The sequence below is a fragment of the Polistes dominula genome, unplaced genomic scaffold (assembly GCF_049000335.1).
Source record: "Polistes dominula isolate Pdom_NZ unplaced genomic scaffold, Pdom_raw_medaka contig_26, whole genome shotgun sequence".
Lineage (NCBI taxonomy): Eukaryota > Metazoa > Arthropoda > Insecta > Hymenoptera > Vespidae > Polistes > Polistes dominula.
The window spans coordinates 303,436-321,147 of NW_028300939.1; the positions used below are offsets into that span (position 1 = coordinate 303,436).

General features: G+C 28.8%; 1 protein-coding gene and 2 long non-coding RNA genes across 9 annotated transcripts in view; 1 reads left to right on the forward strand and 2 right to left on the reverse strand.

Moving 5' to 3' along the window:
* Nucleotides 1-838: 838 nt before the first annotated feature.
* On the forward strand, nucleotides 839-2,599 carry LOC149032840 (uncharacterized). Of its 2 annotated transcripts, none has more exons than XR_016176228.1 (6): nucleotides 839-954; nucleotides 1,049-1,203; nucleotides 1,356-1,586; nucleotides 1,662-1,931; nucleotides 2,007-2,084; nucleotides 2,180-2,599. It is a non-coding gene; the product is annotated as an uncharacterized LOC149032840 (long non-coding RNA). The 2 variants fall into 2 exon arrangements; XR_016176229.1 differs by having other exon boundaries at nucleotides 886-959.
* Nucleotides 2,600-3,516: 917 nt separating this feature from the next.
* On the reverse strand, nucleotides 3,517-5,772 carry LOC149032841 (uncharacterized). Of its 4 annotated transcripts, XR_016176221.1 has the most exons (7): nucleotides 5,671-5,772; nucleotides 5,422-5,576; nucleotides 5,039-5,269; nucleotides 4,694-4,963; nucleotides 4,541-4,618; nucleotides 4,031-4,445; nucleotides 3,517-3,935 (listed from the first exon to the last, which is right to left on the reverse strand). It is a non-coding gene; the product is annotated as an uncharacterized LOC149032841 (long non-coding RNA). The 4 variants fall into 4 exon arrangements; XR_016176222.1 differs by having other exon boundaries at nucleotides 4,541-4,963; nucleotides 5,441-5,576; XR_016176220.1 differs by having other exon boundaries at nucleotides 4,541-4,963.
* A 1,067-nt stretch (nucleotides 5,773-6,839) lies between these two features.
* Nucleotides 6,840-17,712, reverse strand: part of LOC107073045 (adenylate cyclase type 6) — a 38,213-nt gene continuing 27,340 nt past the window's right edge. For all 3 annotated transcript variants that reach the window (XM_015333445.2, XM_015333447.2, XM_089171576.1), the window contains 15 exons: nucleotides 15,363-15,484; nucleotides 14,752-14,844; nucleotides 13,629-13,775; nucleotides 13,275-13,433; nucleotides 12,802-13,050; nucleotides 12,487-12,646; nucleotides 12,080-12,177; nucleotides 11,737-11,821; nucleotides 10,904-11,020; nucleotides 10,257-10,382; nucleotides 9,518-9,756; nucleotides 9,275-9,413; nucleotides 8,948-9,167; nucleotides 8,683-8,831; nucleotides 6,840-8,564 (listed from right to left, as the gene is read on the reverse strand). In XM_015333445.2, the coding sequence (XP_015188931.2) occupies nucleotides 8,196-8,564; nucleotides 8,683-8,831; nucleotides 8,948-9,167; nucleotides 9,275-9,413; nucleotides 9,518-9,756; nucleotides 10,257-10,382; nucleotides 10,904-11,020; nucleotides 11,737-11,821; nucleotides 12,080-12,177; nucleotides 12,487-12,646; nucleotides 12,802-13,050; nucleotides 13,275-13,433; nucleotides 13,629-13,775; nucleotides 14,752-14,844; nucleotides 15,363-15,484 (2,472 nt within the window). In that variant the 3' untranslated portion in view covers nucleotides 6,840-8,195. The remainder of the gene's footprint in view (nucleotides 8,565-8,682; nucleotides 8,832-8,947; nucleotides 9,168-9,274; nucleotides 9,414-9,517; nucleotides 9,757-10,256; nucleotides 10,383-10,903; nucleotides 11,021-11,736; nucleotides 11,822-12,079; nucleotides 12,178-12,486; nucleotides 12,647-12,801; nucleotides 13,051-13,274; nucleotides 13,434-13,628; nucleotides 13,776-14,751; nucleotides 14,845-15,362; nucleotides 15,485-17,712) is intronic.

Sequence of the window (17,712 nt, forward strand, 5' to 3'; positions counted from 1 at the left end):
AGCATTTAAATGCCATCCGCCAATCAGAATTTTGACGTTTTTTCAATTTTCAATGGAAATCATATGATCCCGGTGGATTCAATCGTTTTCCTCCCGTCACAAAAATTAAAGATTAGTAGCAGGAGCACATGATGATACAAGAGGTATCAGGAGGTATTCGAGTAGCGTAGGAGGTCCCAAGGCGGGAGCGCTCATTGGTTGGTTACCAGCCAACCAGCTTTTAGTAGACGCCCACTCCAAAGGACAATAATTATTTATTAAAAAATTCATTTTAAATACTTCCAGACATAATTTATAAACTTTTAAGAACTTAGAATATTCTACAGACTCATAAAAATAGTATAAAATTATAAAAGTTCACAAAAAATTTATAGAAAGTACATTTCTATGGATTATCACAATGACCTATAAGCCTATATGTTAGTCACATAGAAAAAGTTAAATTAAAATACTTCTAGACATAAATTATAAACAATTAAGCAATAAGAATAATCCAAAGACTTCAAAAAAGATTATTATTTTATAAAAGTTAGTAAAAAATGCTTCAGAAATTATTATTTTGTAAAAACCCGGCAGATATTATAACACATTATCCGTGATTGTAAGAAGCATATTAACGCTTAATTTATTTAATTGTAAGCATAAAATATAAACATTTATCGATTAATCCTATTTTTCAGACTTTGAAAAAATTTCTTTGTTTATAAAAAATTATAAAAACTATCTATTTGCTGAGAAATAAATTAATTAAAGTAATGAACTTTTACCTATGTTTGAAAAATAGGCAGCCATTAGGAACATAGCAGCGGTGCGCTATCTAGTGGTAGTAGTTATTACTTAACTGGTAAAACTGTGTCGCCATCTGAACGGAAGATAACGCATCATTCCGCTAGAACAAAATCAACATGGCTACCTGTCAATACACTTCGAATGCAAATGCAGACTATATGCAGTGTAATGTATTTAATTTTAAAAATTCTTTCTGATGCAATAATTAAGTGAGCAATATTATTTATTAGTAATTATTTGTTTCATGTTTTTTCTTTAGTTATCACCAATTCAAGATGAAAATAGTTCAATTGGATGACTTGCTGTGCGATACTGTTCTGCCATAACCTAACAAAGATAATATTCTAAATGAAATCCAAAAATGCGGATGACTTCCAAACGTTTTCTTTATTCAAGTTATTACTACAAATACTAGTAAGTAAAGTATATATTTTGTTATAGAAAATTCTATTAATTATTAAAGTATATAGATTATTTGGTTTTTTAACTTTATGCATGATCTAAACATTTTCTCTCTTCAAACTTATTTTGGTACACATATAAACTTCTTTTTTAAATATTTTTAGACAAGAATACAGCTTTACATTTTTAATTCTAAACTAAGAAAATTATGCACAGGAGAAGAAGTGTCCATTACACCATGGGATCAATGGATATATATTTCATTTTCTTATGGTTAACGATTAGAAGATTTGCATTGATTGTGTCATCCTAACAAGAGTATTATTCTATAATTTTATGTAAATAGAATACAGCTGCAGTTACAATGAATAATCAAGACAAGAATCTGTTAAAAGGTAAACATTACATTCTTGTATTTGTAAAAAACAAATTGTATAATTAACTGATTGATAAACTGATTTATTTAACAGGGGAATTCAATAATTTGACTGGAATTGTCTACTCATTACTATCAAGAAGAATATAAGAAGAATCCCACAATACTGCAACCACTAAAGATTTTTGAAGATATTGCCTTCATTATATTTACAATTGGAAAAAACCACACTCAGTTCTATTCTATCAATAGAATTGCAGAAGAAATGCATCCTAGTTATCACCAATGAAGAAAACAAATGGCAAATACATTATAGTAGGAAATTCTATTCTTGAACAAAATATTTGACCAAGTTTTGTACATGGTAATGGAAGATATTAATTTTTCATTGACTGACAAGAAAAATTGATGTATTTGTTAATTAATATCTTCTTTGTAGAGATTCCATGTGAATTATTATGCAATTAGAATGCAGCTGCAGTGTCATGAAATAATCAAAATCATAAATTGTAAAAAGGTAAATGTCATAAACAAGTATTTATAAAAAACAAATATTATATCACTCTTAAGTAATATTTCTTCATAACATTAATATAATAATTTTTCCAACAGAGATTTTAAATTCTTTGACTGAAAGAGACAAGGGATTACTTTCAACAACGATAAGAAGAATGCAACAATACTTCAACCATGAAAGATTTTTGAAGACACTGCTCTCATTATATTTACACTGGAAGGAAACCATAATCAGCTCTATTATATAAAAAGAATTGAAGAAAGAATGCATCCTTGTTATTATAAATTAAGAAATCAAATTGGAAACTCATTCTAATCTGTAGTTTTTAACATGTACTAAATTTATTACTTTACATCTTTCTGGTAATTTGATAACTTTGCTGTGTATCAATTAGTAATAAGTTATGCATAGAAAGCTATTGTTTATAATTAAAAAATTGTCTTGTCTAAAAATTGCCTATGTTTATAAAGTGTATAATGAAGGGAGTAAATAAAAATTAATATTATATCATACAAGTATTCTTTTTTATTCGTTTTTATCTGTTTAACCAAAAGTCTATTTTATACAATTTTTATAAAAAAATTATAAGAATTATTAAAAAATAATAAATAGCGTTAAAAAGTATTAAAAAATGCATCTATTAATATATTTAATATATCTATATATACTGTGAAAAGCATTTAAATGCAACCCGCCAGTCACAATTTCGACGTTTTTTCCATTTTCAATGGGTATCATATGATCACGGTGCGACTCAATGGTTTTCCTCCCGTCGCAATAATTAAAGATTAGTAGCAGGAGCACATGATGATACAAGAGGTATCCGGAGGTATCAGGAGCTACTCTATATGAGAGCGCTCATTGGTTGAAACTAACCAATCACTTTTTTCAAATAGTGTCTACTAAAAGCTGATTAGTTAAAACCGACCAATCATTGCTCTCAATCAGTGTCTATTAAAAGCTGATTGGTAGAAACCAACTAATCATTTCTTTCTAATAGAATCAACTAGAAGCTGATTGGTTGAAACCAACCAATCATTTCTTTATACTGTGTCTACTAAAAGCTAATTGGTTAATTTCAACCAATGAGCGCTCTCATATAGAGTAGCTCCTGATACCTCCGGATACCTCTTGTATCATCATGTGCTCCTGCTACTAATCTTTAATTATTGTGAAGCGAGGAAAACCATTGAATCTCACCGTGATCATATGATACCCATTGAAAATTGAAAAAACGTCGAAATTTTGACTGGCGGGTTGCATTTAAATGCTTTTCACAGTATATATAGATATATTAAATATATTAATAGATGCATTTTTTAATACTTTTTAACGCTATTTATTATTTTTTAATAATTCTTATAATTTTTTTATAAAAATTGTATAAAATAGACTTTTGGTTAAACAGATAAATACGAATAAAAAAGAATACTTGTATGATATAATATTAATTTTTATTTACTCCCTTCATTATACACTTTATAAACATAAGCAATTTTTAGACAAGACAATTTCTTAATTATAAACAATAGCTTTCTATGCATAACTTATTACTAATTGATACACAGCAAAGTTATCAAATTACCAGAAAGATGTAAAGTAATAAATTTAGTACATGTTAAAACTACAGATTAGAATGAGTTTCCAATTTGATTTCTTAATTTATATTAACAAGGATGCATTCTTTCTTCAATTCTTTTTATATAATAGAGCTGATTATGGTTTCCTTCCAGTGTAAATATAATGAGAGCAGTGTCTTCAAAAATCTTTCATGGTTGAAGTATTGTTGCATTCTTCTTATCGTTGTTGAAAGTAATCCCTTGTCTCTTTCAGTCAAAGAATTTAAAATCTCTGTTGGAAAAATTGTTATATTAATGTTATGAAGAAATATTACTTAAGAGTGATATAATATTTGTTTTCTACAAATATATATTTATTACATTTACCTTTTTACAATTTATGATTTTGATTATTTCATGACATTGCAGCTGCATTCTAATTGCATAATAATTCACATGGAATCTCTAGGAAGAAGACATTGCTTTCCATAAATATATAAATTTTTCTGGTCTCAGTCAATTCCCAGTAATGTTTTCAAATTCCCAGTAAGATGTACATTAATAAATTTAGTACATATTGAGAACTGCACATTAGAATGAATTTCTTATTTGTAATAACAATTGTAATAACATTCTTTCTTCAATTCTTTTTATATAATAGAGCTGATTATGGTTTCCTTCCAGTGTAAATATAATGAGAGCAGTGTCTTCAAAAATCTTTCATGGTTGAAGTATTGTTGCATTCTTCTTATCGTTGTTGATAGTAATGCATAGTCTCTTTCAGTCAAAGAATTTAAAATCTCTGTTGGAAAAATTATTATATTAATGTTATGAAGAAATATTACTTAAGAGTGATATAATATTTGTTTTTTATAAATACTTGTTTATTACATTTACCTTTTTACAATTTATGATTTTGATTATTTCATGACACTGCAGCTGTATTCTAATTGCATAATAATTCACATGGAATCTCTACAAAGAAGATATTAAGTAACAAATACATCAATTTTTCTTGTCAGTCAATGAAAAATTAATATCTTCCATTACCATGTACAAAACTTGGTCAAATATTTTGTTCAAGAATAGAATTTCCTACTATAATGTATTTGCCATTTGTTTTTTTCATTGGTGATAACTAGGATGCATTTCTTCTGCAATTCTATTGATAGAATAGAACTGAGTGTGGTTTTTTCCAATTGTAAATATAATGAAGGCAATATCTTCAAAAATCTTTAGTGGTTGCAGTATTGTGGGATTCTTCTTATATTCTTCTTGATAGTAATAAGTAGACAATTCCAGTCAAATTATTAAATTCCCCTGTTAAATAAATCAGTTTATCAATCAGTTAATTATACAATTTGTTTTTTACAAATACAAGAATGTAATGTTAACCTTTTGACAGATTCTTGTCTTGATTATTCATTGTAACAGCAGCTGTATTCTATTTACATAAAATTATAGAATAATACTCTTGTTAGGATGACACAATCAATGCAAATCTTCTAATCGTTAACTATAAGAAAATGAAATATATATCCATTGATCCCATGGTGTAATGGACACTTCTTCTCCTGTGCATAATTTTCTTAGGTTAGAATTAAAAATGTAGAGCTGCATTCTTATCTAAAAATATTTAAAAAAGAAGTTTATATGTGTACCAAAATAAGTTTGAAGAGAGAAAATGTTTAGATCATGCATAAAGTTAAAAAACCAAATAATCTATATACTTTAATAATTAATAGAATTTTCTATAACAAAATATATACTTTACTTACTAGTATTTGTAGTAATAACTTGAATAAAGAAAACGTTTGGAAGTCATCCGCATTTTTGGATTTCATTTAGAATATTATCTTTGTTAGGTTATGGCAGAACAGTATCGCACAGCAAGTCATCCAATTGAACTATTTTCATCTTGAATTGGTGATAACTAAAGAAAAAACATGAAACAAATAATTACTAATAAATAATATTGCTCACTTAATTATTGCATCAGAAAGAATTTTTAAAATTAAATACATTACACTGCATATAGTCTGCATTTGTATTAAAAGTGTATTGACAGGTAGCCATGTTGATTTTGTTCTAGCGGAATGATGCGTTATCTTTCGTTCAGATGGCGACACAGTTTTACCAGTTAAGTAATAACTACTACCACTAGATAGCGCACCGCTGCTATGTTCCTAATGGCTGCCTATTTTTCAAACATAGGTAAAAGTTCATTACTTTAATTAATTTATTTCTCAGCAAATAGATAGTTTTTATAATTTTTTATAAAGAAAGAAATTTTTTTAAAGTCTGAAAAATAGGAAGAATCGATAAATGTTTATATTTTATGCTTACAATTAAATAAATTAAGCGTTAATATGCTTCTTACAATCACGGATAATGTGTTATAATATCTGCCGGGTTTTTACAAAATAATAATTTTTGAAGCATTTTGTACAATTTTTTATTAAATAATAATCTTGTTTGAAGTCTGTGGAATATTCTTATTGCTTAATTGTTTATAATTTATGTCTAGAAGTATTTTAATTTAACTTTTTCTATGTGACTAACATATAGGCTTATAGGTCATTGTGATAATCCATAGAAATGTATTTTATATAAATTTTTTGTGAACTTTTATAATTTTATACTATTTTTATGAGTCTGTAGAATATTCTGAGTTCTTAAAAGTTTATAAATTATGTCTGGAAGTATTTAAAATGAATTTTTTAATAAATAATTATTGTTCTTTGGAGTGGGCGTCTACTAAAAGCTGGTTGGCTGGTAACCAACCAATGAGCGCTCCCGCCTTGGGACCTCCTACGCTACTCGAATACCTCCTGATACCTCTTGTATCATCATGTGCTCCTGCTACTAATCTTTAATTTTTGTGACGGGAGGAAAACGATTGAATTCACCGGGATCATATGATTTCCATTGAAAATTGAAAAAACGTCAAAATTCTGATTGGAGGATGGCATTTAAATGCTTTTCGTAGTATATATAGATATATTTAATATATTTATAGGAGCATTTATTAGTATTTTTAAAAGCTATTTACTATTGTTTGTTAATTTTTATAATTTTCGAAAATAAAATGCTTATAATAAAATATATTTTTTTAAATTGAATAAGAATTAAGAGAATACTATAATATAATAATACATTTGATTAATTAGGAATAATATATAAATAATTGACGATCTTTTTTTTTTAACTTTAATAAAAATTTTATTTCACATTTTGTTTATAGGATATAATTTGTGTCAGGCTGAACTTATGTATAATGTAGAAGTATTTCCTGAATGTAGACATACAACTTAGGCCAAATTTAAGATGTTCCAATTATTACATATTTTATATTGACTTGACTCTCTAAAGTCACCGCATTTTATCTGTTTTTTTTTTTTTTTATTTATATGTAGTAGTATTAGTATTAGTAGTAGTAGTAGTAGTAGTATAGTGTGTGTGCGTGTTGCTGACTGTGATTGCATCTGTGTTTCTGTGAATGGATGCAAGTTGTATTACATATTTTGTTTTCATTATCATTATTATTCTTATTACAACATAGAAGTATGTATATATATATATATGTATATATCGCAGAAATTGACAAAAAAATAGAGCGATTCAATAAGAAATTTTTGTCTTATTCTGTGCCTAATCTATAATATATTTATTTGTTAGATTTTTCTTTTCTCTCAAAACGAAATTCTCTCTATGATATTAGACACAATGATTATTAATTATAAACGTTTAATTAAATATTTCCAATCGAAAGTTTGATCATTTATAATTGATTTCACTATATCCTTATCATCGTCTCTTATATACCATATGTGAAATTCATATGTAATGTGTATTTATCTAATCTATTTTAATGTTACAATATTTATAATAATAATTATAATTATAATAATCATCATTATCATAATAACTGGACCTGCCAGCAATGTATCATATATAACTTTATATAATTGTTTGTTTCATTTTATGAATTATGAGAGAAGAGAGAGAGAGAGAGAGAGAGAGAGAGATTACAATTAAATAGTATGTTAAACGATAAAGATTTAACGAAATATTTCATTCGAATTTATTATAACTTTTATATTTGTTTAAATGTATTTTTTTTTACTTTTTTTTCAATGAATTTAAGTGTACATATTACACTTGATTGAATTAATACTGAACGATTCTATTATTCCATTACATTAGAGATGACAATTTTTATATACTATGATACAATTATTAAATACAGACTTTTTTTCATCGATGTGTTATTAAAACTTATTATACAGAAAATTGAATTTTGTCGAGCTACTACATTTAGATAGATAACTTTTTGCAGAAAATAAATTGCACTAACAAATCAGAAATGAAATCTCATATATATTTGCTTTTCTTTTTCTTCTTCTTCTTCTTCTTCTTCTTCTTCTTCTTCTTGTTTAATTCGTATCTAAAATATTGCACAACTTGGGCCAGATAATGAAAGTTTTTATCAGTACTAGAACGTGTTATTTATTTAATAACTTTTATTTTTTGTATATTTTCATCCTCTTCTTCAAAGTGTTGCTCCATTATTGGGTAACGATATTCTTTCGTTGACATTATTAGCATTATTATTGTGATTTGAATTAGCCCTCGTTAAAATTTCAGTATTATTAATCTTCTTGATATCTGTACTATTATTTATCTTCGTAGTATCACGTGGTCCATTGAGAAAATACGTTGTCATACTGCCTTTTCCTTTAACTTCTATACTACCACGACAAATAAGTGGATAACCTTTGGCTAATAGAATATCGTGAACCTCACGAGTGACCTGAATCCTATCCAAAATTCCAGTAGAATCCATTCTCGAGGCCACGTTAACAGCGTTACCCCAAATGTCGTATTGCGGTTTTCTTGCACCTATCACCCCAGCAACAACCTGTTCATATAAAAATATATCAATTTTCAAGCTAATGATCAAAGTTACTACAACTATCTATTACTATAACACGGAGTAAGGTCTCGATAATATTTAGAAATATTATTTTATATAATACCGGTCCTATGTTGATCCCCACACGCATCCTAAAGTTGTTGAAACTATGTTCATTAACGTCTGCCAGCTGTTTGCGTATTCTTAAAGCATAGTCTGCCATGGCGGTCACATGTTTGTAGTCCCTCATGTCACAGGTGCTTTTCGTCAGTCCTAATGAAAAGAAAATAGATTTGAGAAGACGTTTATAAATAGGAAATTACATTTAAATGTATAAATAACGAATGGGCTTTTCACGTTATTGACTGTTCGTCATATTGTATACGAACCAGATGCTGCCATATAAGTGGCACCAGTACTTTTAATTTTCTCGATGTATTTGAATTGTTCCTCAGCTAGAAGCTCGTCGAAGTCGGCAATGATTTCGTTTAAAAGTCGGAGACACTCTACGCCCTCATTATTCGCCTCTAACTCGACATAGAACTCTGAAAAGTTTGGTATTGAGGCGAACATTATGCAAACGAAGTCGCATTGCTCGTGATACAGCTCCTACAAAAGTATGTGCATTTAGATTATGCCAATGTACATGCAATTCGACCATTGAAAATTCTATTTTCTTTTAGCGTATTATGTAGATGATTAATTAATTATCTTACGTCGGAATTAACGGTGGAAAGGAAGTGGGCTGCCACGTGTTCCGGTAAAATATTTGCCAATAATTTTTGATTGTAGGCCTTCAGGTGTTCCATCTCTTCTTTCTCCTCGGTTGCTTGAAGTTTCCATAAGAAATCTAATCTGTAAAAAAAGAATAGAAAAGCAAACAAAAATTCAATTCACTTTCTTTCAATTAATTTTCTAAATTTTACTTTAATTTTGTATTTAATTAAGAGTATTATTACCTGTAAGTAGCTTCGGTATGTTGCGAATGAACGACCAAACACGCCATAAAAAAGACAACCAATACACCGGCTAACCATTTTTCGGCAGGATCAAGACTATCATCATTACTTGCTTGATAAATGCTAACACCTAAATAACAGGTGACGACGATGCCCAATACAGCTACTTTCAGAACCGAGGTTAAAATTTGATAAACCGCACAGGTAACCATAACTAACATCACCAGAACAGGAAATAACTGTTGAGATAAAACAAAGAAAAAACTGTGGATTAATTTTTATTTTCCAATGGATTTTTCAAACACGCGTAAGTAAATCAATAATGTTAATAAGTACGATACCATTATGGTAGAATTTATTTATCGCAAATAATTTCTCTCTTTTATTTTCTTTATTGTTCTTTTTTTCTCTCTCTCTCTCTCTCTCTCTGTGTTCTTCGTGGAACATAAATATTAATTAAAAATACCTATATACCCGGTTGTTTTATAGCTGTAAATGAGTTCTTCAATCAGTGTCGTTTTTTTCTAATTGAAAAATACGAGAGATAATTTTAAAAATCGTTCGTAGAATTAGGTCAATAATTTTTCCTTTCATTTTTATAATTTCAAGTGACATTTTACAATTTTTGTTCATTTCATGTGACAATATTTCACGAGTCAATAATTATCCAAATAAACAACAATTAATGTTAAAGATTAGATATTTAATAAAATAATATATATTTTCAATTGAAACTCACGTCGGAGAAAAGTGAATAGTAACATGGTCCATCTTTCATTTCAATTCTTTGAACCATTACTGTTGGCCATTCGGTGGTTGTAGTTAAAGTGTTATTTTCACATGCTTCGCTTCCATCTAATTTTACCTGAAACGAGGAGATAGAAGAAGAAACAAAATACGATAGGAGCGATTTATTGTGTATGCGTGTGTGTGTCTCCTATTCTACGACAAATTTACTTTCTTTATCTTTCTCTCTCTCTCTCTCTCTCTCTTTCTCAATTGCTAGATAATGAAAAGCGATAGTAGCTAATTACCATTATTAGCCATTAGGTAGGTAAAATGTATCGAATTACTATTTCTACGTGGTAAGGGTTACGAATAGAGAATGTACAAATAGAATTAGAACAAGAGAGAGAGAGAGAGATTGAGAGAAAGAGAAAGTTGTAATTGTTTGGAAAACGTTGGATGGAAAACTTTTGATCTTGTTTTAACACGTACCTTGGTTTCAAAGTAATTCAAAAGTTAAGAATCGAAATTAGATTTTCTTTCAATCTATCTTTTATTTGTTAAACAACTCAATTGTAACAATATCTCAATGTTTCTCGATGTTTTAAATTCAAACAAAATAATTCTTATTGTAATTAAAAAATAATTATAATTACTCACCATGGGTGAAAGGACAGTGATGAAAGTTAAAAAGACAACGACAGTAGCTATGCTTTGTGCAATAATTCGATTTTCAAAAATCCTCACAGCCGTATTCCTTACCCATTCTGGTACCGTCTATGATAAAAAAAAAAAAACAAAAAAAAATGAAAAAAGAAATCAAAAAGATAATAATATACAATAGTAAATCTATAATATATATATATATATATATATATATATATATATATATATATATATATATATATATATATATGTGAATATATGTGTGTATACATTTGAAAAGAAGATGAAACCGAATTCGACGGATAGAAATCATGTTGAGCAGGCAGGTATCGGGGAATAGGATAAAAGTGAAATCAATTCGTAGAAGAGTCGTCCTATCGTCATCGAAAACATAATGTTCGAATCGATAATTTTGGCACTGACCTGGAATTCTCGACAAGTAGTCAAGGTTAAGAGGAAGTGGCAACTTTCCAAAGAGTTTTCTGCTGCTGCTACGATCGATCCAACGATGAATAACCGTGTCATAGATATTCTAACATTTTCGAATGTGTACTTCTAATACATGCTAATATGTCTATGTGAACATGTGTGTATAGATATATCTATATCTATTTATATTTATATATGTATGTATGGGGGAAGTGAGGGTGGTTTATATGAGTTATTTTTCACGAATGTGCACGATATATGCATGAACGTCGGAAAAATGTGTTGAGATAGATATATGTATACGAAAAAAGAAACATTGAAGTAAGAATATCCATATGTGATATGTAACATTACTATATATACATATTATATACATTCTAGCATATAACAAAACTCACCTCGTTTTTCTCAGCAAGTAGAATGCCATTTACCAGAGCTATCACCAATACGCTTACGCCGGTACACGCGTAGAAATATATACTCCTGAAAAATGTATGATATATATGGTGTATAACCATAAGATCGAAAAAGAAAAAAGAAAAATCGATGAAATGCGATATATATGCGTGGGAATATGTATTTATGCAAAGGGACTTTCTTTTATTAAATATAATCTAATTAATATAATATTATATACAATGAAAACGTGTGTGGTGTGATCATGATATTAAATATACAACTATACTTGGTAAAAATATATATTTTAGCATATAATGTGAAATAATTTGATAATATATTTACCCGGAAAGAGTAATGGCTATGGCAACCACAACAACCATGTAAACGAAACCAGAACAAACAAAGTAGGCGGAAAGCATCCTGTCTCTTTCTCGTGAATACTGAAACATATTACCGGTTGTATTTTATATTTTATTAATGAAAAGGTACAAAAGAAACCCTTAGCTTAACATATTGTTACTGAAATCGTTGAATTACAAACTTAGAAACTTTTGGTTCATCATTAAAAAATGAGATAATTGAATTGAATATATAGGTGTGTAGAAATGAAAGCGTTTAAATTAAATTGAACTTTCTCATTTTTCGGTCATCTCTCTCTTACAACTAATTCGTGATATCGAAATGGATAAAAAGGAAAATGAAAGAAATAAGGGATATTGGTAATAGATTTAAGCCGATTATCGTTTTACCTTTTCTTCGATGTCAGGCCTTCGAAACGTCAATATGAAAGGTGTACAATGTTCTGCCCTTAGACGGTCGATGCTCCTTGCGTCTATAGCTCTCATAAGATATTCATTTACTTCATCTTCTGGATCTTTTTCGCACTCAACAATCTCGCCAAATCCTAATCTATTAAGATAGCAAAAAAAGACGTTAAGTAGTTTGAAACAAGAGACATCAATAATGATCACTTTTCAATCAAGATTTTGTCTTTCTAAAGTTTAGTCAATTTATTTTTCATAAAGATATCAATACAAAAAAATGACTAGGGTATATTTTGTTACTTTGTTTGTTTGCCATGCTGGGATCCATGACCCATAACCCTCATTTCTTTCGACACGTTTCCATTTATCGTGAATCCTTTTTTTATGCCAGATGCAGGTACATTGTCTTTATAAGTATCGCCAGGAACGATTAAATAAGTTTCGATATTGTGCTCCTTCAAATAAGAGTTTCTCTCGTCGCCACGTCCCTCCTCGACCTGGTAATATCCTCCCAAGCAATCCAAGGTCTCTTTTGTAATATGCACTCGACTGTAAAAAAAAGTGTCTGGCTAACGTCTATCATTGACCTTCTTTTTTTTTTCTTTTCTATTATTTTTATAATAAAATAATATAGATTTTTCTTGTCCTTTTTTAAAGACAAATTTTTCTAATTATCAATGTAATATATAATCCAAAAATGTACTTATATAGGTGTGTGTGTGTGTTTGTCGTATTCAATGGTCAGTATAATGTATGTTTTGTTTTAAACTCACCCTGGTATTCCACCGCTTTCCATGTAATTTGCCAAAGTAACATCGTTACTCCAAACATCGAATTGCCATTTCCTCAAGCCTAGAACTCCACAAAGTACTCGTCCAGTATGAATACCAACCCTCATATTTACGTTTACTGCCATTACTTCGCGTACCAGTCTACGTCAATTCAAAATCAAATTATAATTGAAAATAATTCAAAGCAAAAAAGAAAAAAATGATGTTTCATTATTCAACATTTAATCTGTTGAGCATTTTGATATTATGTGACAGGTGACGAGATGCGTTAATATTGTAGATGATAATTATAAGATTAAAGAAAAAAAGGGGTGAGACGATACATCAAAAACTCACGTGATCGCATCAATCATATCCAATCCCATCTCCACGCAACAGTGGGCATGATCGGGTCTTGGTTCTGGTAGACCCGAAACGCAATAGTAACAATCTCCAAGGAGTTTTATTCTTAGGCAGTGATGCTCGGCAGCCAATCTGTCAAACCTGAAAAAAAAAAGAAAAGAAACTGACAAGCTTCTTCCAATATTCCCCAATTGTGTCTGTGCTTTTGTTGTATTTTCTTTGATTTATTTTCTTTTATCCCTTAGCCCTTTCGGAGCAGGCACCATTGCTTTAGGGGTCTTTAGGGTTTTAGGGTTTGTGTGTGAAATGAACAATCTTGATTCGATTTTCCACAATTATTGAAACTATAATAATTAATTACAGATTTGTCATAATAGAGAACATATAAGAATTATTTATTTATATCGCAATAATCGCCATTTATGGAAAATGTTTCATTATATTATCTTTTTATTATTTATTTTTCATTCCTTTCTTTTTCTCACACCCACCTGAGAGAAAATATTGTGTTCGATATCTACGTGGGAAGAAAATACCAAAAGTAAAAAATGTAAAGCCATCAGACGTGCTTTGGCAACAAGAGCACGTCGAGAAATCAGTCAGGGGTGTTATACACCCTTTTTTTTTTCTTCTCCTTTTTTTTTACGGCTATCCTTCCAAACCGTCGATCTTTTAGACGGATGCTTTTTAACACGACTATATTTTTTTATTCCTTTCTTTTTGAAAAAAGTAATATTAATAAATAAATGAATTGAAAAATAAAAAGAAATATTTTTTGAAAATTGAACAAAAATGTAAAATCTAGATTTTTTGTTTTTTTTTTCCTTCAAAATGGCTAGGCACTCGATATTCATTCATGAACATAGATGCTATAGTCGTGTATCATTGTTCAATTTTCTATTCATTCATACATAGGTTTCTATGGAAGCTAAAACGCATGAACCTTTATGAACAATAGAGGTTTTATTATTGATTCATCGATATTCCCGATTTTGTCTACTATTCCGACAAAATATTTCCAATCGAAAATTGAGAAAAATAACGTTATTCTCTTAACATTTAGTTTTTTTTTTTCTTTTTTTTTTTTCTATTGTCATATTTTAATAAAATATCTTACCTTGCGAATAATTCATTGAGCAATCGTACGAGTTCTTCCGCTGTACATTGGTCGGATAATGACGTGAATCCACATATGTCTGCGAATAAAATGCTATAACACAAGAAATATAAGACGTAAGTAGTATTAAAAGGAAAATAAAGAAAAAAATATGAATGATATATACGACAAATATATTAATTTTATTCATAGAACATTTTGCACAGGTCGATATGCAACTGCATTAATACAAACTTAGTATTCATGAGAAAGTGAAAGAGAGTGTGAGAGAGAAAGTAATAAATCATTGACGAATTCTGCGTTCAATTACTTTAAAATTTACTCTAAATTACATACATTCAAAGAAACATGGTCCCGTTGAAACTTACTTCTCGGTATTCGAACAATACTCCCTTGTAGTTTGCTAAATTACATGTCAAGTACGAGTCCTTTTTCTCTTTCTCTTTCTCTCTCATCTCTATAAGAAAATCTATTTAGTTGAACGAACAAACACAAAAGTCGTTAAAACGTTAACATTAAACTTTAGAAATCCTGGTTTCATATTTCCTAGCGGTAAATATGATTTATAATAATAATAATAATAAATTTCTTTTTGCGAGAAATAAACTTACCTAACGTTCTCGTGACGTTGAATATAGATCTTATGAAACATCGTGTCTTTTGGCTTTCCAGCAATGTCTGCTTTCATCTCCATTGCTACGTGTCTTGGTAGTACGCTCAGCAATAATCTTTCCTAAAGTTGGAATAAAACTATTTATGGAATTTATTTATTTTCAAATCCTTTCATATATTACATCTCTAACATCTGACAATTTTTATAGAAGAAAGAAACCAAAATTGTTCTTACGTTAGGAAAATAATAAACGTTGCAACAAAGAATTAAAATAAATAAGAAAAATAGGTTGGAACGATTTTATTATTTGATTTTTCTTATTTAAAATATTGCTTTTTTTTTTTTACCATTTCATATTATACTTTTCTTTTATGAATTATATTTTTCCCTGTAGCTTTTGATAATTGAGTTATATAAAATATAAGTATATGGAAAGAGAAGATTTACCTACGTAATATGTTTATATATATACACGTGTATAATGCAAATGTAGATTAATAACTCGTGAGAACCGACGACATAAAGTCCCATTGAAATTTCAAATAATTTCTCTCTCTCTCTCTCTCTCTCTGTATCTCTCTTGTGTACACATTCGCAAGTTAATATACACGAGGAACCCTTTATCAATTACTTCTGCTTTCGTGAGTCTCGAAAATCGCATTGATTGTGTTACGATTAGGCGAATAGCTTTAAATAATCACAAGACAGTTAATTATTATTATTGAAATTAACATGTAACCTATCGAGTTATTTAAGGATTTATTAAGTTGACATAAAATTATATTTATCCTTCGACGATCTATAATTAATAATTAATTAATTATTTACTATATGGTTTCCTCCTATACAATAGTATTGTAGATATGTATCTTGGATGATGATGATGATGATGATGTACATTTTACATCTAACTAACTACTCGTATATCTATTTGAATGTGTAAATATTCGATGATATGTGATAGTATTTGAAAGTACATATTCGAATATCAAGAGAATATTAATTCTATGAATATTGAATTGACGTATGTTATAATACAAAACGTTTGTTATATTCTACATATGAAAAAGAGTATTGTTTTAATTTAACCTTTATAAGCGTGATATATACACTCATTTACAGAATTCTATTCAATGCGTGGGTTTATGAAATTGATGTACTTAATCAAAAAATAATAATATAACGTATATTCTTTGATATGTATTATATTATACATTAATTACATATTTTTGTCGTATATGATTTTAATATTAATTTCAATGACCGGAATATTTTTTTTTTTAGCTTTAAATATTATTAATAACAATGTGTTATTGTTGTTTGTTCGTTCAAATGTATTTTCTTTTAATTTCATAATTTTATTCGTTGAAATTGTACGATTAATGATATAAATTATTAATCCTATAACATGTGTTAACGTAGAATCGTTGAAACCAACATTGGAATAAAATTCTGTCCTCTTTTCAAGCGAAATATTTCCAACTTTCTTGCGGTGTATTTCTCGTGCAAAAGGCAACCACTAAACATTTGATATTCCACCAAATATTGCCTTCCTACCAATTCACCGTTGAAAGCTTCCAAATCCCGTCCCAATCTCGAATGAAAGCCGATAAAATCGAGTCTCTGCTATGGTTAACTCTAAGATTTTCTTTTCCCAAAAAACCGATCTTGATTTTCTTCTTGTTATATTTTTATTTATTCGCTATTATATATTTTTTTCTTTTTCTTTTCTCCTCGAAAAACTCGTGAACGTGGTTGTGGTTTTTTCAAAAAATTCAAGATGCATATCTGACCACTATTTTTTTTTTATGACAGAAGAAAAATGTGCTATATATATACGTGTATGTGTATGTGTATGTGTAGGTTTATTTACATTACATGACAGGAACAAATGTTCATAGAAAGAAGAGAAGGTAAAAGAGAAGATAAGGAAGAACGTTTTCCAACGTTGAGGAACGATTCATCGCAAAGGTAAATATGTCAGAGAATGGCCGTTTGTGATGATTGACGGAAACACATTTTCACTTTAACATATTTCCTCTGCTTCACTTGGCTCAGCTATTAAGCTTCTTTTATTTTTACAACTCCTTTCTCTTAACTTGTTTTTCATTCCAACGATAAATTATGAATATGATCATAATTACTTATATAATAATCAAAAATGGATTATTCAAAGAAACTTGTAAATCATTTTAATTGCATTCGATTTTCATTCGTCGCACAACTATATTTGCCTTTGATCATTCACGTATTGGTTGTACGAATGTTATTGACAGTTTTTGATCGTTTTTAACCAAATTCATCGAACATAGAAAACGTTTTCAAATCACGATACAATATTTTATTAA